Source organism: Equus caballus, chromosome 20 (assembly GCF_041296265.1).
Source record: "Equus caballus isolate H_3958 breed thoroughbred chromosome 20, TB-T2T, whole genome shotgun sequence".
Lineage (NCBI taxonomy): Eukaryota > Metazoa > Chordata > Mammalia > Perissodactyla > Equidae > Equus > Equus caballus.
In genome coordinates, this window is record NC_091703.1 from 33,656,319 (window position 1) to 33,678,853 (window position 22,535).

The following is a 22,535-nucleotide window of genomic DNA, read 5'->3' on the forward strand; positions in this document are numbered from 1 at the left end:
TGGGCAGTGTCCAGTGACTGATACGAGTAGAGACGAGTGAGCCAGGCTTAGAGTGATGAGATGAGCCGAGAGTGGTCAGAGGGGCCCTGTCCTGAGGGCCTTGTAGGTGAGGGACTGGGCTCCATTCTGCGTAAGAAGGGAAGACACTGGAGTGTTCTGTGGGATGTGGTGGAGAGGATATGTTCTAAGGCACAATTTCAGAGATGTGACACTTTGTCTGTTACATGGGTCATGGACAGCAGGCGTGGGAGTCAGCAAGGAGCCCAGCTGGAAGGCCTACCTGTTCACTGTCGTAGACGATGGTTCCAGGATGGAAGCAGTTGAAGTGCGAGAAGTGACTGGATTCAGTGTTGGTACATTTTTAAGATGGTGTTAGCAGTAATTCACTGGAAAACCACCCGTTTGCTTCCTTGTCTGAATTCCACAACTGATTGAAGCTGGCTTACTGCAACAAACCACTGCAACATACAGGAATTATAAAAGTCAACACCAAGGAAAATATAAATATTTAGATGTGAAGGCTAAACTAACATTTAGTTAGGGCTAAAGCTAGAATATTACTAGGCAAGCTGGAGCATTTGAAACATTTAGGGAGAGTGCTTTAGACAATATATTTATGTGTGTGTGTGCTTGTGTGTTACTTTCTAATATATACTTATATTAATTGTATTTACTATCTGCATATTTACTTTTATAGAGCATTTCTATTTTATATTATATTATATAATATATACAATATGTACTTATAGATGAAAATATACATATTTTATATGTACATTTATGTATCTAAAACATATGTTTGAATATATATACATATACGGAGAGATATTTAGTTTTAGGAATTGGCTCATGTGATTGCAGAGGTCGTCAAGTCGAAAATCTGTGGGGTAGGGTAGGACACTAAGTGGAGACCCCAGGAAGAACTGATGCTGAAGTTCAAGTCTGAAAGCAGTCTCCCCATGAGTTCCTCTGCCTTGGGGTAGGACAGGATTATATTTTTCTGTTATGACCTTAAGCTGATTGCATAAAGCTCACTTGCATTTTGGAAGGTAATCTGCTTTACTCAAGCTCTACCTATTTAAATATTAACCTCATCTAAAAAAATAAGTTCACAGAAACATCTAGAAAAACGTTGATCAAAGATCTGGGTACTGTGGCCTAGGCAAGTTGACACAGAAAATTGACCTTCACTTGGGGCCATGGTCACAGGGCCAGTCCCTTGTTTCCTGCTTCAGGCACAGTCTCAGATTTCACACTTAGACAAGGTCAAAGCAAATTAACTCCAAGATGTTCAAAGAACTCGACATCTACAAAGTCAACAAATAAGAATAAAAACCTCAGAAGTCCAAAGAACTTCTTCAGCACTGCTAAAGAGAGAGGGTCCTTTCTGGAGGCCCCAAGACACAGGGGCTATTGGGCTGCAGTCCTAGAAATGTCCTTCTTTCTCCCTACAGGTCTCACAAAGCCTTACAGCCAACCTCAGTGATGTCACCTGAGCTAGGGGTTTGGTTTTCCGATCATTTTCGTGAGTTTCAAAGTGTGATATAGGGATTTTCTTGTAATGATTTTTCTTTGATGGACTTTCACAACCTCTCCTGGCGGCTCTGACATCCCTGCCTGGTCCCTGGAGGGAAGGGACTGTCCTGAACTTCTTTTCAGTATCCTTTTGCTGGGAGTGATCAGCAGACTTGGAGTCAGGGGCGCCCCCCACTCTCTTCTCCTCTCTACTGCACAGTGATTTAAGCATCTGGGGGACAGGGGGTCTCCATAGTCCGCAGATCTGATGAATATCATTGTCCCATGTCCTGAAATAAAAGCACATGTGCACACGTCAGCTGAAATAAGGAGTCCAGGTAAAAGTTAATTAAGGAATTCACTTGACAATCAAGGTGAGGAGCTCAAGTCCTGGGAAACACCCCAGCTGAGTGTTCTGAGGAACTGCTCTGACGTCTACAGATCTGAGTGCAGTGTATATACTTTCTAGCAAAGCAGTGTATGTGTAGGAAAGGGCTTACGCATCTGATAGTCATATACTTCGAGGATAATACAAACAAGAACTTTCTGGTTATGCATCAAACAAAGTTTGGAGTGTTGGTGTTGTCTATGTGTGGAGGGAGGCGACGACCATGGTCTTACTTTTTCCCTCAATCTTTAAGAAATGCCGCTGGGAAATGTGAGAGCGAGGTACCCTTTACCTTTTCTGTTGTGGATCTGTCCAGCGGGCATCTTCAGTCGTGAGATGTGGGGTTGCATATTCATTCTAACACAGGCTTAAGATGGCCTGCATGGCTGCTTCACAGTGCAGCCTGGATTTTGTACTGACTTTAAGCCTACCCAGCTTGCTTGTTAGATTCACCTATGAGACCAGGGACAGAGGTCCCAAAAATTTTTTTACCCTCATAACACCAATGGTTGCATGCAGTGCCAAAGTGGGGAGGTTTCTGAGATGCCACATTAGGGCCTTTGACTCTCCATTTACACAGAGAGAGGGGTGAGTGGAAGTGGGGGCTGATGTCCAGACTGGGAGCCCCAGGATACCTACAGGATTTCTCCATTGGTGGTTTGTTTTGTCCTGAAGTTTGAGGAATTTGTAAGCAGGTAGAGAAAGCCTTTGAAGAGGGTGAGAGATATTCAGGAGCCAGGTCTAGGGAGTGAAAAAGGATGAGGAAGCAGAAATAAGCAGAGTGAGGTTGACAGGAGGTGAAGAGTCCAGGAGGAGAGGGACCCGGCCTGATGGCAGCAGTTCTGGAGCCTGGAGCCTCAGTGCAGGAAGGCCTGAAGCCCATGAGGCATGGGGAGAGTACAGGACCGTCTGTTGCCCAGAAAAATCACAGGGGAATTTTGTTTTGTTTTGTTTTTGTATGGTATTAAGGTGAATTTGGTAAATAAACCAGGATGGGAAATCAGGGCCTCCTTTTCAAGGATAACTTTTGCAGTCTTCTGCCAGTTTGACCTCATCAGCAGTCTCCTGAAGAAGGGAGCCAGGCATCATCACAAGGCCCATGAAGCCTGCGCTTTCTGCTGGGGTCTCTGTACTTCCCCCTACAGGGTGGGCTGAGGGAGGCAGGAGTGGGAGGTGTGGGCAGGAAGGAGGAGTGTGGAGGCTTGGGGCACTTCCTTCTGCACTCCCTTTCTCTGAGGTTATTGCTTGAGTTCCTGCCTGCCTGCTGCCACCCCACCCCTCACCTGAGCAAAGCACAGCTGTCTAGGAAGCCCCTCATGGCCTCAGATCCACCTGTACATCTCTTCTGAGTCCTCTGCTTCAGGCTACTGCCAACGAGGGAGCCTCACCCAAATGGGCTGGATCCTCTTACAGACACTGCCTTTGCGCAAACAGTCTTGAAAGTTCTCCTTTTTGTTTTTAAGGGTGCGATTTTTTTGGTCCTCTGTTGTCATTTTTTCAGCAACCTATAGCCAGACACTTCTTTTTTTCTTTTTAAACATTGGCACGTGAGCTAACAACTGTTGCCAATCCTCTTTTTATTTTCTTCTGCTTTTTTCTCCCCAAATCCCCCTAGCACATAGTTGTGAATTTTTTTTAGTTGTAGGTCCTTCTAGTTGTGGTACGTGGGATGCTGTCTCAATGTGGCCTGACAAGCGGTGCCATGTCTGCACCCAAGATCCGAACCAACGAAACCCTGGGCCGTGGGAAGTGGAGCCTGCAAACCTAACCACTAGGCCATGGGGCTGGGCCCTGAAAGTTCTTGAGATCAGGAAGTCAGTGTGATTCTTCAGACTTGCTCCAGAAGCCTTGGACCTTTCTCGAGGGCAAATCCATGCTCAGGGAACAAGATCTGCCTTGACTTTGTCGAAGACCCGAGGGCAGTTTGGCAACGCAGGGTTGGGTTCGAATGTGGTGGAGTGTCACTGTGACAGGGTCCCCAGTGCCTGCAATTAATTTTTCCCTTCTTTTGTTTCTAGCCCTTGCCTTTTATCTTAGTTGTGACTTGTCTGTCTACTGCACTAAAATCATTCCTTTCAGAAGCAATTTAAGAAGGATCCAGCGCTATGGAAATGTGAAGGATTGTCTTAGGGGAGGAAGTATCTAGTGCTGGGTTTTAATTAACATTTTGGTTTTCAAAAATCTGTAACTTACTGAGTTTTAGGGCTTAGTTTTACAATATTTTAAAAGTGAGATATTCTCTCCCTGACTCCCATGCAAATGGAAAATTACACTAAAGATAGAGAAAGTCAAAGTCCCACTCCCACTTCCTAGAGACCTTAGGTGAGGTATCTTCTAGGTCCCCCCATTTCAAACCCATATTATGTAAGTGCGATGAGTGGCATTAAAATCCTGCTTGTTCTTAACCTTTGACAAGAGCTTCACAGTGTGTTGGACACATTTTTTCATAGCAACGCATTAAAATCTAGCTTATGCCTTTTATTAGCGGCAAAGCATTTTATCACATGACCTTTCTTTGGGAACCATGGATGGAAATGACCTACATCTTCACTGTGGGAGTGGTGACGTGGGTGTGTGCAATTGCCAAAATTCAGCCAGCTGTGCATTTCCAATAGATGCACTGTATTACATGTAAAGTACGCCCCAATGAAGCTCGTTTTAAAAATATTAACCTCTTTGAACTTTGTACTTTGGTTATGTAAAAACAACAAAACACTTTGTTCTTGTTGCTAAAAGACTCACACTGACACATCTGGAGGGAAAACTTTCTTCTCTGCAACTTTCTCTCAAATGGTCTGGCAGTAACAACAGCAGCCATCTGTTCATGCATTCAGAGATGGATCAAACAGCTGAAGTGAAGTGTTAAATGACAAACTACACAGAGGGGGAAAATAAAGGTTAGAAATAATAGTATTAAATCTTTTGAAATTTATTCTCCCCTTTAGTTTTCTTCCATGCTTTTTCTTCTTCTCTCTTCCTTTCTTCAACACTTTCCTCCCTTCCCCCTCTTTTTCCCCACTCTGTCCTTTACATTTTATTCCCTGCATATGTCAGCCCCGTGGTCAACCCGCATCACTGCCTCCATCTGCAGAGGTCAGGTACGAAGACCTGAGTGGGCTTTTGCTTGAGGATTTTGTAAGCTGTAAAGTGCTACCGGGGCCGGCTGGAGCTGGATTCAAACAGGAAGGTCTCATGGTGGAGACTTTCCTTCCGGGGGGAAGCCAGGCCGTAGGAAGGGTTTTCTACTGTGAGAATCGAAGGTCCAGGCACTGTGGAGGGGGAGGCTGCCTCAGAATCACCTCTGATGCTGTTTAAAATAAGCCAGATTCCAGATCCCCGTTGTGACTTCGAATTTCTGGGGACCCCGGCAGGGCTGCATTTTCACAATGGGCAGGAGTAACCTCCCAGGAGTTTGGGAGCCAGAAACCGAAGTGCAGCTGGCTCCCCTCCCACTCTGCCCATAAGCGCCTTTATTCTGCTTTTAGAACAATGAGCAACTTTTCTTTCCTTCAAGCCAGGGTTGGGGGAGGGCGGGTGTCAATCAGCCCTGTAATCTCTGGCCCAGCCCACTTGAAAATGAGCCCAGGGGCCGCCTAGGGAAACGCAGCCTTTATGCAAGCATCCGCCCTGGGTTTCTCAGTTTCTCTTCCTGATGCAGCAGTGGCGCCGAAAACCTGCGAAGAGGAAGACTCAGCCTTGCTTGTGAGTCTGGGGTCCAAAGGCGAGAGTGGATGAGAAAACGTAGTTGATGGGACAGAAAAGCAGGGGGCTGGAAGCAAGGCGGGGTGGAGGGGAAACGATTTGTTCCGAAGACGACCACCAGAGAAATGGGGGTGCTGCCAGACAGCAGGTTGTGGCAGCTGCGGGTTTTGTGGGTGGAGTGGAGGCATTGTGTGTTCACACACACAATGGGGCCTTATGGTTCTACCTGGGGACAGGCACAGTGTTCAGGAAGCCTTTGCAGTTTTCTAGGCTGAGGTACGTGAAAGCCTGGACTAAGGTAGTGGCTGTGGGATTGAAAAGGGTTTGGAGGAGCTGACTTTGAGTCCATGAGGCAGGGGAAAGGGGGATCAGAAGGGACCAAGGAAGCTAAGGGAACTAGGAGATGGGGAGAGGTTGGTGTGGTGGGTAGTGTAGTTTGCTTGTAGACCTCTTGGATTTGAGGGGCAGATGTTCGCAGAGGTGCAGATGTCCTGAGGCAGGTTGGAAAGGGGAATCTGGAGAGAGGTGAGTGTTGGATTGCATAGTGGGGAGCCACCTCATTAGGCTTGTGACCCCCAGGGACTGAATAGAGAGGTCCCCTGGGAGCGCTCAGACACTTGCAAGATGTGGCCCCATGAAAGAGGACCTGACTGGATCTGGAGTCACTGGGAGGAAGAGGAGGAGATTCTAATGGCTGGAATCTAAGTGAGTTTCGACTCTGAGTGATTCAACTGGGGAAGTTACTTCTGGGAGGCAGAGGTGGCTGAAGGCAGGAAGAAGACACAGAAAGGGAGGCCAGTGGCATGTCTGTACAGGAGCTCAGTGAGACCAGCACTGGTCTGTGGCAGGAAGTCTGCTTTGGTGGGAGGGCTGCAGTGATTGGGTGCCTCTGAGGCTTGGGCCCTAACACTCAGCTGCCCAGAGCCTGTCCCTGCTATTTGGCTGTGCTCACTTGGCCTTTAACCTACACAGGGGTCCTCAATCTCAGGCGTTTCATAGCCCTTGACTTGGCAATGTTGTCCATTTCTGCCGGTGGCTGTTTTGGCTTTGTCTGGGCTCCCTGGGAGAGGAAGTGACGTTTCTTGGCATGTAGCCCTCACTCCTTGCTCATGATTGGACCGTGTGATATGACAATGTTTTCTGGGAGGGAACATGCAGAGCTGGGGCGGGCAGAGTTAAAAAGTTTTTCCGGCACTTTCCTGCCTCAGCTGAGCTTGAGGCTTGTGGACCGGCCGGATGTTGACAAATTCCCAGCCATGTGGCTGTGCTCTGTCCTGCCCTTCCTGGCCAGCATTGCCCTTTTTGCTCCCGTGGATGTCGCCACTGGTGAGTGGGGTTGTTTCCAGTCTGCATCGAGGGTGGAGCCACCGGGCCTTTGGGGTGGGGAGAGTAGCTGGAGGAGGCTGGTTTCCACCGCCTCAACCCTGGTTTTCCACTCTTTGCTGGACCTTGCATTCTCCCCCGACCTCCCACCCCACCCCGCCATTTTCTGGCCTCACCTTAATCTCTTTGCTCTACTTGGGGTTGTAGGGGAGAAAAAATAATTTTCCTTCTACCCTTCTGAGTTCTTAGCTGAGACCACTGTAAAGACAGATTAAGAAGAGAAAAACAAACCGAAGTTTCTTAACAGGTGTACCTCCTGTATCCAGGAGAGCCCCCCCCCCCCACCCCCAGGAAGATCCCTTAATCTGAAGAGTGCCTCAGAATTCAGGATCACATCCATCTTAATAGGGAAGGGGAGGTGGTCTGTAAGGAGAGTAGATGATATAGGAAAGATGAATGGGCCCTTAGAAGAATAGATGGGGGATTTGGTAGTTTGTGACAAAGTTAGGGCATGGTGTCTCCTCTCCTGTCATAAGAATCAGTCATCTTTGGTTAATGAAACTCGCCTGAGATCTGTGCCACTTGAGTTCCTTTTGGAAGACTTGTCTTTAGATAGATAAGGGGAGTTCAGACAAAGCTTCTCCCTGCATTTGCTTTTTTTTTTTGGAAAAAAAATTGTTTCATTGAGGTTGTATTGGTTTATAACATTGTGTAATTTCAGGTGTATGCTATTATATATCAATTTCTGTATAGACTGCATCGTGCTCAGCACCAATCGTCTAGTTTTTGTCTGTCACCATACATATGTGCCCCTTTACCCCTTTGCCCAACCCCCCACCCTCTTCCCCTCTGGTAACCACTAATCTGTTCTCCTTATCTATGTGTTTATCTTCTGTATATGGGTGAAATCATATGGTGTTTGTCTTTCCCTGTCTGACTTATTTTGCTTAATTTAATACCCTCGAGGTCCATCTATATTGTTGCAAATGGGATTTTTTTTTATGGCTGAGTAGCATTCCATTGTGTATGTGTATCGCATTTTCTTTATCCATTCATGAGTTGATGGGCACTTGGGTTGCATCCATGTCTTGGCTATTTTGAATAATGCTTCAAAGAACATAGGAGTGCATAAATCTCTTCATATTGTTGATTTCATGTTCTTTGGGATAACTGGATGTCTTTTGGGATCCTATGGTATCCCACTATGGAACCCCAATAGTGAGATCGCTGGATCCTATGGTATTTCTATTTTGTATTTTTTGGGAAATCTCTGTTTTCCATAGTGGCTGCACCAGTTTGCATTCCCACCAGCAGTGAATGAGGGTTCCCTTTTCTCCACATCCTCTCCAAAATTTGTCATTTTTTGTCTTGTTCATTATAGCCATTCGGACAGGTGTAAGGTGATACCTGATTGTAATTTTGATTTGCATTTCCCTACTTCTTAGCGATGTTGAACGTCTTTTCATGTGCCTGTTGGCCATCTGTGTATCTTCTTTGGTGAAATGTCTGTTCCTATGCTCTGTCCATTTTTTGATCAGATTGTTTCTTTGATGTTGACTTGCATGAGTTCTTTATATATTTTGGAATTCACTCCTTGTTGGCTATTTGATTTGCAAATATTTTCTTTCAGTTGATGGGTTGTCTTTTCATTTTGTTCATGATTTCCTTTGCCTAGCATAAGCTTTTTAAAAGTTTGAAGTAGTGTCATTTGTTTATTTTTTGTTTTGTTTCTCTTGCCTGAGTAGGCATGATATTCGAAAAGATGGTGCTAGGACTGATGTCAAAGAGTGTACTGCCTCTATTTTCTTCTAGGAGTTTTGTGGTTTCAGGTCTTACATTTGAGTCTTGAATCCATTTTGAGTTAATTTTTGTGTTTGGTGCAAGATAACGGTCTACTTTGATTCTTTTGCATGTGGCTTTCCAGTTTCCCCATCACCGTTTGTTAAAGAGACTTTCCTTTCTCTGTTGTATGTTCTTGGCTCCTTTGAAAATTAGCTGTCCATAGCTGTGTGGTTTATTTCTGGGCTTTCAGTTCTGATCCATTGATTGTGTGTCTGTTTTTGTGCCAGTACCATACTGCTTTGACTGCTATAGCTTTGTAGCATATTTTGAAGTCAGGGACTGTGCTGCCTCCAGCTTTGTTCTTTTTTCTCAGGATGGCTTTGGCTATTCGGGGTCTTTTGTTGTTTCGCATACATTTTAGGATTCTTTGTTCTATTTCCATGAAGAATGTCATTGGGATTCTGATTGAGATTGCACTGAATCTATAGATTGCTTTAGGTAATATGGACACTTTAAGTATGTCTAATCTTCCACTCCATGAGCATGGAATATCTTTCCATTTCTTTTTGTCTTTTTGATTTCTTTCAATAATGTCTTATAGTTTTCTGTGTATAGGTCTTTCACCTCCTTGGTTAATTTTAATCCTGGATATTTTCTTCTTTTTGTTGTGATTGTAAGTAGTATTGTATTCTTGACTTCTCTGCTAGTTCATTCTCTGTGTATAGAAATGCAACTGATTTTTGTAGGTTGATTTTCTCCTCTGCAGCTTTGCTGTAGTTGTTGATTATTTATATCAATTTTGTGTTGGATTCTTGAGAGTTTTTTATATATAGAATCATGGCATCCACAAACAGTGAGAGTTTTACTTCTTTCTGTCCAGCATGGATCCCTTTAGTTCTTTTTCTTTCCTAATTGCTCTGGCCAAAACCTCCAGTACTATGTTGAATAGGAGTGGCGAGAGAGGGCATCCTTGTCTTGTTCCTGTTCTCCAAGGGTTGGCTTTCGATTTTTCACTGTTATGTATGATGTTGGCTGTGGGTTTGTCATATATGGCCTTTATTATGTTGAGGTACTTTCTTTCTATGCTCTTTTTATTGAGAGTTTTTATCATAAATGGATGTTGGATCTTGTCAAATGTTTTCTCTGTACTTGTTGAGATGATCATGTGATTTTTATTCCTCATTTTGTTGAGGTTGTATATCACATTGATTCATCGGTGGATGTTGAACCATCCTGCATCCCTGGTCTAAATCCCAGTTGATCACAGTGTATGATCCTCTTAATGTATTGCTGTATTCAGTTTGCCAGTATTTTGTTGAGGATTTTTGCATGTATGTTCATCAGTGATATTGGCCTGTAATTTTGCTTCCTTGTGTTGTCCTTGTCTGGTTTTGGTATCTGGCTAATATTGGCCTCATAGAATGAGTTAGGAAGTGTTTGTCTTCTTCAAATTTTCTGAATAGTTTGAGAAGAATTGGTATTAACTCTGTTTGTATGTTTGGTAAAATTCTCCCGAGAAGGCAGCTGGTCCTGGACTTTTGTTTCTTAGGAGGTTTTTGATAGTTGTTTCTCTCTTTACTTGTGATTGGTCTATTCAGATTGTCTATTTCTTGTTGATTTAATTTCTGGAGATTGTATGAGTTTTAAGAATTTATCCGTGTATTCTCTATCCAATTTGTTGGCTTATAGATTTTCATAACATTCTCTTATAATCCTTTGCATTTCTGTGATAACTATTGTAATTTCTCCTCTCTCAGTTTTAGTTTCACTTATTTGAGGCTTCTCTCTTTTTTTCTTAGTGAGTCTGGCTAAGGGCATGTCACTTTTGTTTATCTTCTCAAAGAACCAGCTCTTAGTTTCATTGATGCTTTGTACTGCTTTTGAGTCTCTATTTCATTTATTTCTGCTCTGATTTTTATTATTTACCTCCTTCTGCTGACTTTGGGCTTTGTTCTTCTTCTTCTAGTTCTCTTAGGTGTAGCTTAACATTATGTATTTGAGATTTTTCTTGTTTGTTGAGGTAGGCCTAGTACCGCTTTTGCAGCATCCCATAATGTTGGTATGTTATGTTTTAATTTTCATTAGTTTCCAGATATTTTTTATTTCTCCTTGATTTCTTCATTGATCCAATGGTTGTTCAGTAGCATGTTGTTTAATCTCCACATATTTGTGCCCGTCCCATCTTTTTCCTTGTAGTTGATTACTACTTTTATAGCATTGTAGTGGGCAAAGATGTTTGATACGATTTCAGTCTTCTTAAATTTGTCGAGGCTTGCCTTGTTTCCCGACATGTGGTCTCTCTTTCAGAATGTCCCATGTGCACTTGAGAAGAATGTATATTCTGTTTTGGATGGAATGTTTTATATATATATATATATATATATATATATACACATATGTATGTATATAAAGCCCATCTGCTCTAGCATTTCATTTAAGGCCACTGTTTCCTTGTTGAATTTCTGTCTCGATGATCTAGCCATTGATATAAGTGGGTAGTGGAGGTCCCGTACCGTTATTGTGTTGCTGTCAGTTTCTGCCCTTAGGTCTGCTAGTAGTTGCTTTATATACTATGGTGTTCCTGCATTAGGTGCATATATCTTCATAAGTGCTATGTCCTCTTGGTGTAATGTCCCTTCATCATTATATATTGCCCCTCTTTAGCTCTCATTGTCTTTTCTATCTTGAAATGTGCTTTGTCTGTTAGAAGTATGACAACACCTCTTTTCCTTTGCTTGCCATTTCCTTGGAGTATCATCTTTGATCCTTTCACTCTGATCCTATGTTTGTCTTTAGAGCTGAGATGTGTTTCCTGGAGGCAGCATATTACTGGGTCTTGTTTTTTAATCCCTCCAGCCACCCTGTGTGTTTTGATTGGGGAATTCCATCCGTTTACATTTAGAGTGATTATTGATAAATGAGGGCTTAATACTGCCATTTTATCTCTTTTTATCTGGCGGTTCTATATTTCCACTGTTTTTCTTCTCTTGTATTTCTGACTGCCATTTCAGTGTAATGGTTTTCTCAGTTTTCTCTTTATTTATGATTTGTGGCTCTGCTGTGACTTTTTGTTGAGTGCTTACCGTGAGGGTGGTATAAAACATCTCATAGACGAGATAGTTCATTTTCTTTTTTTCCCTTTTTTTAGTGAGGAAGATTGGCCCTGAGCTAAGATCTGTTGCCAATCTTCGTATTTTTGCTTGAGAAAGATTGTCGCTGAGCTAACATCTGTGCCACTCTTCCTCTATTTTATGTCAGATGCCAACAAAGCATGGCTTGATGAGTGGGGCTCGGTCCACACCCCGGATCCGAACCCACAAACCCCTGGCCGCTGAAGAAGAGTGCGCAAACTTAACCACTACACCACCAGGCCGGCCAAGATATTCCATTTTCTGCTAGCCTCTAATCTCCATTAGGCTAAGCAGGTTCGACCTCTTTCCTCTTCCCCTTCTGAGTTACTGTTGTCACAAATTCTGTTTTGTGTTGGGAGTGCATGATTAAATTGAAGTGTTTATATTTATTTTTGATGCTTTCTTCCCTTTATCTTTTATGTCATAATTAAGTGTTTGCTAACCTCTTCTGATAGCTTCAATTTCTGATTTTGTCTATTTATCTGCTTGCTCAAAGCTTTGTAAACCTTTGCCTTTTTGTTTCAGCTAGGAGGGCTTCCTTCATCATTTCTTGTAAGGCAGGTCTGGTGGCGATGAACTCCCTCGACCTTTGTTTATATGGGAAAGCTTTTATTTCTCCATCATATCTGAAGAATAGTTTCACTGGATAGAGTAATCTTGGCTGTAAGATTGGTCTTTCAGTATTTTGAATATATCATTCCCTTCTCTCCTGTACTGTAAAGTTTCTGGTGAGAAATCCCCTGAAAGCCTGATAAGGGTTGCTTTGTAGGTTAGTTTGCTCTGCCTTGCTGCTTTTAATATTTTTTCTGTGTCATCGACCTCTGCCAGTTTTCCTTTGATATGCCTTGGAGAAAGTCTCTTTACATCGACGTAATTAGGAGTTCTATTGGCTTCATGTACTTGTAAGTCCAGTTTCTTCCCCCAGTTTGGGGAGTTCTCAGCTCTTATTTCTTTGAACAAGCTCTCTGCTCCTTTCTCCCTCTAGAGTACCTATAATCCTTATATTGCTTTTGCCAATTGAGTCAGATATTTCTGAAAGAATTTCTTTATTTTTTAAAAATCTTAGTTCTCTCTCCTTCACCTGAAGCATTTCTGTATTTCTGGTCTCTAGTTCACTAATTCTGTCCTCTATAACCTCGGCTCTACTTTTGATGGTTTCTAGACTATTTTTTATCTCATTGTGCTCTTCATGCCAGATTGTGTTTTGATTCCTTTATTGCTTAAATTTTTTTGGTGAAGTATTCCTTCTGTTCTGTAATTTTATTGCTGAGTTTATTGCACTGTCTTTCTGAGTTTTCTTGTAACTCATTGAGTTTCTTTGTGACAGCTATTTTGAATTGTTTGTCATTTAAGATTGTAAACGTTTATGATTTCAGGCTTGGTTTCTGGAGACTCATCATCTTCCTTTTCCTCTGAAACGTTCCTGTGGTTCTTCTTGGTGTTTGATGATTGATCCTTCGCCGGTGTGTTTGTGGTAGTGTTACATCACAGGTTCCACCTGCCACCACTGGGTAGGGGGGCAGGAGCTGTGTTTTCTGATCCTGCCGTATCTGTTGTAGTTGTGGTGGTAGAGACACTCTGTGTTTGCAAGGGCTGCTGCAACCACTTGGCAGGTTGCACTCAGGTGGGCCAGGTCGCTGTGCTTGATGGGGCCAGCTGAGTTGGAGTGCTCGATGGGAGGTGCACCTATGTAGTGGCTGAGATGCACACCTCACTGGGGAGCCTTGCCACAGGTGAGGCCACGACAGCACTGTGGATGCTGCTGCGGGCCAGGCTACCACTCAGAAAGCGTTTGTACGTGGGCTGGGCTTCCCCCGCCTCCATTTACACTCCTGCCTGGCCACTGTGTGAGATTCTGAGACTGGGATCACTGCTGCTGGGGAGGTGGAGAGGTGCCCTCACCTAGTTCCACCGCGTTCTGGGCATCTAGTCCACCCACCTTCATATGGATGGCAGCGTGGGTCTCTCAGGTGTCCTTTTGTGCTGTGTAGGGAATCCTCTGTTGGTTCATGAATATCTGTTTAGTTATAACTTAGAGGGAAGAGACCAAGGGAACAACTCATTCTGCCATGATGCTGACGTTACTCCCCACATGCCTTTTTTCAAGTGCATACCCCTCAAAAGGATCACGACACCAAAGACATAGTTTGGGGTGACATATCCCATTACCCTTCAGTGTGCCGTCCAATTTTGTTCTTCCTGTCCGACGATCTCAGTTCTTCTGACGACCCTGGGACTGCAACTCCTTCTTGGGTCAGTGCTTTGAATGGCACTCAGGGGGCCATGGAGGTCTGAGGCTCAGACCACACTTCCCACCAGTTTGTGCACTGCCCTTTCAGGGCCCTGAGCACTGTCTTGTCTGCTGCTGTCCGAATTCCTGCTTTGGACAGCAAGGAGAATCCAGGCAGGCAACTCTCAAGGGTCTCAGTCCTAAGAGTTAGGGGCCTTTTTCTAGTGACCAGGAGTCCTACGTGGTGTCCAGGCTCTGACCACATTTGCTCCTGCTGTGGGCACTGTGGCTGCTCCTGACTCTCATATTGAGGGAGGGTAGAGTCTGAAGGCTTCTGGCTAAGGGAGTCCATCTGTGACTTCTCTAGCCTCTGCTCTCCTCCTCCCCTCTAACTCCCTCTTCCCATTGTTAACTCTAATTTTCTGATATGCCCGCTTCCCACACCAGATTCTCTCCTGGCCTCATGCCCTGCCATATCATGTGCCCACTCAGTCCTTTAACCTCTCCCCACTGTCATCCCCTACTCTCTGCAGTTCTCTGACCCCTCTCTACTGTGTGCTTCCCGTCCCCACTTCCCCCCACTCCAAGTCCTTCCTCCACACCTCATGGGTCATTGTCTACAAGGCACCTTCACGTGCATGGCTCTTCCCAACTATCCGGGACCCTAACTTTCCGGGGTGCCTTTTGTCCAGAGAGTCTTCCCTCTTTCCCCATTCTCCTAGGATCTTCACCAAGGGGAGCCCTGAGGTATAGTGCACAGCCCCTCATGCACAGACCTGTGCCTGTCTTGGTGCTTCATCCTCCTAACTCCCCTCCAGTGCAGGCTCCTGCGCTTGGCCCTGCTTCATCCTGGGCCTTTCACCCAGCACCACCCAACCCCACTCCTGCATCCCAGACCTCACACTCATAAGGCCTCCAGTCTCCAGCCCACAGGTGTGGACTCCTCTCCCTGGTCCTTCATCACTCCTCCTCACGTGGTATCTTGCCTTGCCCCCACACCTTGCTCACCTTCCTGGGGGTCCTCACTAAGTTCTCCTCTCTCACAGACCCTTCACCCATACCCAGAGCACGCCTCCTGTCCTGTCAGCACAGTTACCCAAGTTGTCCCAGGATCACCTATCACCCCCCAGTACCAGGCCCTCACCATTATCTCTCCTGCCCTGTCTTGCCTTCCCCTCCCCCAATGACAAGACACTGCTGTTATTCTCATGAAGGCCCAGCTCCTGGCCCTTCCTTCTGCCCCCTTTGTTTCCTTGACCCCAGTGGGCTTTCGTGCCTACTCCCTTTATCTGAAATCCATGTTGGTGGCATTTGGTCAGCTGTGTCCTTTCCCTACAGTGGGCCTTCATTCAGCACCGCCCCTCCTGTGCTGGAAGTCTGACCCAATCCTCTTTGGAAGTACATCCTGCCCCACTACCCGACCTGCTCCAACCATGTAGTTCCTTCCCCAGGCTGAGCTCCTTGGCATTTCAGATCTATTTTCTCTTCTATCCCCGCTCCTTTCTAAGTCTCAACTACCCTTGGACACACTGCGCTGACTCTTTGAGACCCTGCCACCTGCCTTTCCCAGGGGATGGGAAAGGTCCATCCCCTGGCAGGTCCATCCAACTTGCCACCTGGGGCCTCGCCGTGCCTCTTCAACTCTGGACCAAGGTCCACACTTTCACAACCCCTTTAGGTAATGGCCTAACCTAAACTCTCTTGTGTCACAATCTACCCCTTTGCCTGAGGCCTGAAGCCTCACCCTCCCTGGGCCCCAAGTTGTCCACCCATGGTGAGCCCTCAACCCCCACTCCCCATCTCACCATATCCCATCTTCGCACCACAGTCAACCTGACCATGGATCCCTCCCATCCCAGGACCCTCACATCCCCTCACTCTGCCCTAATGAGACCTCCGCTTCACTATGGCCTTCTTGCCTCTCCGTTGCTCCCTGCAGGCCAGCCTGTCCGCTACCTGGCTCCTTAGGCAGCCCCTGCCTCCCTCTCCTGGCACCTGTCCTACCTGTTTGCCCATCTCCATCCCCCACCTTCTGCAATTCCCTCTCCTCCTTTCCCCTTTCCTGCTTTCCTGCATTGGAAAGCTCATCCTTGTGCCTTTGCACATGTGGATTTTCTGCATCCTCCAGACCCTGAGAGACTCAGGACAGCACAACTTTTCTATTAAACATCTTACATGCAGTTATTTCCGTAAATTCCACAAATTTCCACAAATTGACAGTTTCATGTGGTCTCCTCCTTGCCCAGGATCCCCCAGTCTTCGTTATAACCTCACAGTGGTGTCTCACCATGGATCTGTGCAACCGAGATTTTTTGCTGATGGATACTTGGATGGTCAGCCCTTCCTGCACTATGACAGTGAGAAAGGCAGGGCAGAGCCCCGTGGGCTGTGGGCAGGCGCTGTCCTGGGAGCAGAAACCTGGAACACAGAGACAAAAGACTTAGAAAAGAAGGTGAAGGACCTCAAAATGACTCTGGCAGACATCATGGCCCTGCCGGACCAGAAAGGAGGTGAGTGTGGGGAGGAGACACAGGTGATATGATGTCTTTTCCAGGAAAGTTTGGGGCAGACAGCAAGGACCTGTGTCTTTCCACTGCATTGTTGGCAAGTGGGGGTGGGGAATGGGGGCTGTGGAGTTCCACAGGGAGGTGGCCATTACTCAGCCAGCACAGGAAGACATGGAGGACAGAAGGAGGGGCCCCCTGGCTGGAGTTTCTCACTTGGGCAGGGAAGGCAGAGGGACACAGAGAATGGAGAAGTCACTGCTCGGTGGGGGCAGACTTTCACTCCCTCCAGGAGATCCGGGGCTGTGAGATCCAAGAAGACAACAGCGCCAGGGGCTTGTGGCATTTCTGCTATGATGGGGAGCTCTTCCTCTCCTATAACCCGAAGACCAATGAGTGGACGGTGGCCAAGTCCTCGGCTCAGACCCAGGCTGTGGAGATCAAGAAGTCCTGGGAAGCAGATGGCTTTCAAAGCAAGGATTACCATGCCCGTGTGCAGGGAGAGCTCTGTGGAAGACTGCGGAGATATCAGAAATCCTGGATGGGCTTCATGGACCACACAGGTATGACCCTGGAGCAGGAACTACTTGTCCTCCAGGCCCCTGGAGCCTCCCCGCCAACTCTGCCCAAGGAAACCGCCCTGCACTATGGGATGCAAATATGTTGTGATGGGGGTTTGTGTTGTGATTTGCCTGTTGTGTTAAAGCCACTGCATAAAAAAACCACACAGGTGGGCAGGGCAATGAACCGTTCCAGTGTCCATAATCCAGGGAAGTGGTGTGGCCTTACACAGAACACTGAAACTGGGACGGTGGGTATCAGGCAGGAGAGGAAGCCTCCTTCTGGGGTGCGAGTCCCTCTGACTCCCTGCCTGCCTGTCACAGACAAACCACCCCCTCATCTCCTTTCACAGCCTCACCACGTGGATCCAAGAGAGTGAACCTCAATCCCACCCATCCTCCTGCCAGTCTAGAGGAATTTGGCCTTAGGGTGAAGGACAGGCTTGGGAAGGTCCTGGGTCACTGAGGGCTTCAGCCAGAGCTGGGACGGTGTGGAGAGCCCTGTGGTCTCCATCTCCCTCAGAGGGGAGTGGGGCTGGGACACCAGCCTCACTAGCTTCGTGCTTTCTTCCCCAGTGCCCCCCTCAGTGAACGTGACGTGCAGCCAGGCCTCGGATGGCATGGTCACCCTGACGTGCTGGGCTTTCGGCTTCTCCCCTCGGAACATCTCAGTGACCTGGCTTCAGGATGAGGAACCCCTGAGCCAGGATGCCCAGCAGTCTAGGGGTGTCCTGCCTGATGGCAATGGCACTTACCAGACCTGGGTGGCCATAAGTATTCCGCAAGGAGAAGAGCAGAGGTTCATGTGTCACGTGGAACACAGCGGGAACCACACTGCACACCCTGTGACCTCTGGTGAGCCTGGGGTGCTCCTGGAGGGGTCCTGACCCTGGTGGAGTCAGGGGCCTGGGTGGGAGAGAAGAGAGAAGGGCTGTGGCTCTCATGTGCGCAGGTTGTCATAAGGCTCTTTTTCAGGAAAGGCCGTGGTGCAGCAGTTTGAATGGCCAGTCATTCTGGCTCTTGCTCTTGGTGGTAGTAGTATTGTTTTTATTGCCGTGACTGTGTGTGTCCTATGTTACAAAAAGAAGAAGAAGACAACACCAGCTGCAGAGAGCACAGGTGAGAAAACTGGGCAGTGAGCGGACATGGTTGGGCTCTGCCTGGGATGTAGGGCCCTCTTATCTCCCTATGCACGATAGAAGTGAGGATGACAAGCCTCTGTAAGGAGAGCTGAGGGTTAGAGTACTTGTGAGGGGAAGGGGGGCCACATCAGCATCTACACCCCTTGGTCCTGCCCACAGCCAAGGCCAGGCTGGGGCCCTTGAGTGTGCAGCTGTGGCCACTCCTTGCTCCAGATAAGGATTGGGCAGCAAGGAGGACGGTGGCTCCCTGCTGTGCCCTCATCCCTCTGTCTCTGTAACTTAGGCTCACCAGCTCATCCAGGGGCAATGTGTTGGGATCATGTGCCCATTAGGAAAGGCCTGGGGTGCTCAGGGAATCAGAAGGAGCAAGCAGTAAAAGCATCGGTGACCTAGTGGGAGTGTCACCCAGTGGGGAAGCATAGGAATGAGAGGGGACACCTGTAGTCCCTTCCTGCCTGTACCCGCTCCCCCCAATTCTCCAGCCACTATGAGGAATCCAAGTAGAAGACCCACGAGGCCCAACCTGGGGCTCACTGGTTGGTGCCTGAGCCCTGCCTAGGATGTCCCGTTGGGAGGTCCCACTTGCAAAAGACAGTTGGGTCCTGAGCACTGGTGGTCATCTTCTGTCCATTTTGTAGACCCTCCAATTCCTCCTCCAGGAACCGTCTCCCGAGTGTTGTTTCCTTTGGGTCCCTCCTGTTCTCTACACCTTCCCAGTTCCCATAGCATGGCCTCATGGTTCCTGGAGTTTCCTTGAAGATAATATGGAAGAGCAGAAGAGCAGATTGCCCTGGACCATGTGGGGAGAGAGGACAGCCCATTCTCAGGGCAGCTGTGGTCACTGTTTATATCCCACCTGCAGGTTTTTCCTGCCCAGCGCCTTGGGGTCCAGTCCAAGGGGGCATGCAGAGTGGGCACTGGGGCTGTGTTTGGGGCCTCACCTGGCTGTCCCTGAGCCAGTTCTCTTCCCCATGGTGGCCACTGCCCTGTACTTTAGAGGAAGGGACGGTCAACATAATTTCCCCGCTACCAGTTTGCTTGAGGGGCAAGGAAAGGGGAAGAGGGAGTTTTGTGTTTGGGCAAAGAAGAAAAGCAATGCCTGAAAGTGTGAAGGGCTGTGGGGTGCCAGGATTTGGATCTTTTGTTCCCACCAGTTTTATGTGACCCTTGAGAGGGAAGTAAGTTCTCACCCTTGAACCTAATATCCTTCTCACTTGGCCCTCAGTCCTGGGCAGACTGGGAGAGTTTGTCACCTTCCCCACAGCAAGGGGCTCCGTCTGTGTTAGAGCCAGAGCAGAGGGCATTGCGGGTCTGTGGTGTATCCTGCTCTGGCCCCCAGAGAGGGAACAGCAGTTTAGGTTCCCTTGGGGCAGAAATGGTTGCCTCCGCCTGTCACTGGGGCATTAGTCAAGAATAGTGTGAAAGACGTGCTCATTTCTCAATATTCCTACTTTAAATTTTGCTGTCCAAAACTAGTGTTTATGTTGTCAGCTGGCTAACCTTAATAGGATTTCCTCCCGTACTATCCTTGCAATACATAGAGAACAAAACAGGAATTCAAATGGGGATCTCCGCGTTCAGTTCCCAGGCGCGGAACCACATCACTTTCCTGTCAGTAGCCATGCTGCGGTGGCTGCTCACAAAGAAGAACCAGAAGAACTTACAACTATGCACAACTGTGTACTGGGGCTTTGTCATGGGGGAATGAAGAAAAAAGAAGCAAGATTGTAACAGATGTTAGCTAGGGTGACTCTTCCCCTGCAAACAAAACAAAACAAAACAAAACAAAGTGAACCCCTGAGTTCACATTGAGAAGCAGATTTAGTTCGGGCAGTTAGAGCAGTGTCCAGTTGAGTCCCTGCTAGAAACAGGAGCAGGAAGGCCTGGGCAGCCTCCGTGCAGCAGCAGCACTCAGGCTGAAGCTGAGATTCCAGGGGCCGGTGGGCCAAGAAGGAGCAAAGAAGGCCAAGTGCCACCTGAGAGCCTCGGTCAGGTGTGAAGGTCACGGCCAGGCCGGACCTCCGCGAGCATTGGGTGCTCCAGGGTCAGGTCGGTACAAACTCTGCCTGCTGGTCAGCTAAGCTTCCTGATGGGCTTTCCATTTCGGAGCTGCTGGCTCAGGGCTGGGGGAGGGAAGGAGGCTGAGCTGCAGCAGGAGGTCAGTGCCTGTGGTGGAGCAGGGCCAGTGGAGCAGACGCCGGCCCCGGTGGGCAGATGCTTGTGCAGGTGAGGAGGCCTGAGAAGGAAGTGTGTGTGTGACCACTCTCAGGCCTGGAGGACCAAGGAGTAGGGGCTTCTCTTTCAGGGAGGCCTCCCACCATGTTGGGGAGACTGGGGGCTTGAGAGGAGGGGAGGGCCTTGGCTTTCCACTCCTGGATGTTGTCCCTTAGTCCTGTGGCCCTTTCTTCTTCCTGCATGGTGGGTGGTGGAAGCAGGGACAGGCGAGGATGTTGGAGTCATGGGAGGAGATCAGCAAGGGCTGGGGTGGGGTGATAGGGAGAAAAAGTGGGGGTGTTATTTTACCTCAGAGAAAGGCAGAACCTGATTTGGGAGCAACTGAAGGAGAATTCCTGAGGGAATAAAAAAAAGACTCTTGTGCAACCAGTTCAACACTTATTGGCTTCTCTTTCCCCAGAGCTCGTTAGCCTGCAATCTCAACACCAGATGGCGCCAACGGACCTGAATGGCACGGAGCCGCTGGGATGTCAAGTCTCTGCTGTCAGCCCCTGAGTCCACTGATTCAACTGAGGACGCTTAGAATCTGCAGCCAGGAGGCCTGAATTCAGCTCCCTGCTCGGGTCTTACTAGCACTTTCCCTCTTGGTGCCTCGGTTTCCTCATCTAAGAAATGGAACAAATAAGAGTATTTATTTCCAGTTGTGGTTGCAGGATCAAAAGTGTTAATATATATAAGTTCCTTGCAGCTGCACTACATTATTTATCAGTATTTTTATTTTTTGTGATATTACCTGTCTAATAATTCTATTATTATCAGTGAGACTTATCTGTGAATTCCTTTGTTATGGCTCTACTCGAGGACTCTTTTTTCTTTCTTTTCATTTTTGAGGAAGATTGGCCCTGAACTAACTACTGCCAGTCCTCCTCTTTTTTGCTGAGGAACCTGGCCCTGAGCTAACATCCATGCCCATCTTCCTCTACTTTATATGTGAGACGCCTACCACAGCATGGTGTGCCAAGTGGTGTCGTGTCCGCACCCAGGATCCGAACCCTCGAACCCCAGGCCACCGAGAAGTGGAATGTGTGAATTTAACCGCTGCACCACCAGGCCGGCCCCTACTCAAGGACTCTTATACCAGCTTTCCTGGCACCTTGAGTTGCCCTTCAGTCCCTATCACACTTGTATATGCATTGTTTCATATCGACCTTGTCCGTATAATTTCCTATTGTTAACTGTTTAAATGCTGTTTGAAAACACATATCTGGTCTGTGCTTTACTTTACGTGCCTGGGAAGGGACAGGGTGTGAGGTTCTGGGGAGAAGGAGAGGTGTGTCTCGATGCCTGGACACAGCCTTAAAAAATCTCCACCTCCATCACCGCCAACTCCCAGTGAGTGACAGGTTCACAGCCAAGCATAAAGGGCTGGGAGGAGCTGGGATGGGACACCTGGGGCCAATGTTCCTGGGTGAGCTTGTGAGGGAAATTCTGCCTGAAGAGGTGACACCTGGTGATGAAGCAAAGCTGAAGTGTGACATCAGGGGAGGGGGACGGGGACAGTGCTCTGGGGTTTCCAGATTAAGAAGATTAGGGGTCAGTGTGCTTCTGGGGTGAAGTGACTGCTGAAGATACGTGGACTGAGTTGATGAGAGAATAAATGAGCAGAGAATGTGGATGAATCAATCAAGCATCAGCCTCTGCCTCCATCAGTTCAGACTGATTTGTGCAAGGCCGATGGGGAGGTGAGATAGTCCCCCGGATGCTCTGTCCTTCCCGCCTTCTGGTCTTGGGGCACACAGATGGTGGTGTGTCATAGAAAAAGAGAGCAGATTTGTGGTTACCAGAGGCGGGAGGTGGCGAGTAGGGAATTGGATGAAGGCAATTAAAAGACACAAACTTCCAGCTCTAAGAGAACTCAGTTCAGGGGATGTAATGTCCAAGATGATGACTACTTCCCACAGCTGTAGGGTGTGTGCGAAAGTTCCTAGGGAAGTGGATCCTGAGTCACAAGGAAAAAAACATTTCTTTTCTCTTTCCTTTTTTCATCTCTGTGAGATGATGAATCTTAACTTTGTGTGGCTAT

The 22,535-nt window shown here is 47.4% G+C and overlaps 1 protein-coding gene across 5 annotated transcripts; it reads left to right on the forward strand.

Moving 5' to 3' along the window:
* The first annotated feature begins 5,131 nt into the window (after nucleotides 1-5,131).
* Nucleotides 5,132-21,713, forward strand: LOC138919622 (MHC class I polypeptide-related sequence B-like). Of its 5 annotated transcripts, XM_070245220.1 has the most exons (7): nucleotides 5,472-5,605; nucleotides 6,185-6,310; nucleotides 16,318-16,581; nucleotides 16,851-17,138; nucleotides 17,712-17,990; nucleotides 18,111-18,254; nucleotides 20,913-21,713. In XM_070245220.1, the coding sequence occupies exons 3-7, from the start codon at nucleotides 16,539-16,541 to the stop codon at nucleotides 21,005-21,007; spliced, it is 849 nt and encodes a 282-aa protein (XP_070101321.1). In that variant the 5' UTR covers nucleotides 5,472-5,605; nucleotides 6,185-6,310; nucleotides 16,318-16,538; the 3' UTR covers nucleotides 21,008-21,713. The 5 variants fall into 5 exon arrangements, with proteins under 5 accessions (XP_070101320.1, XP_070101321.1, XP_070101319.1 ...); XM_070245219.1 differs by lacking the exon at nucleotides 6,185-6,310 and having other exon boundaries at nucleotides 5,132-5,605; XM_070245218.1 differs by lacking the exons at nucleotides 5,472-5,605; nucleotides 6,185-6,310 and adding an exon at nucleotides 6,518-6,931.
* Nucleotides 21,714-22,535: the final 822 nt, after the last annotated feature.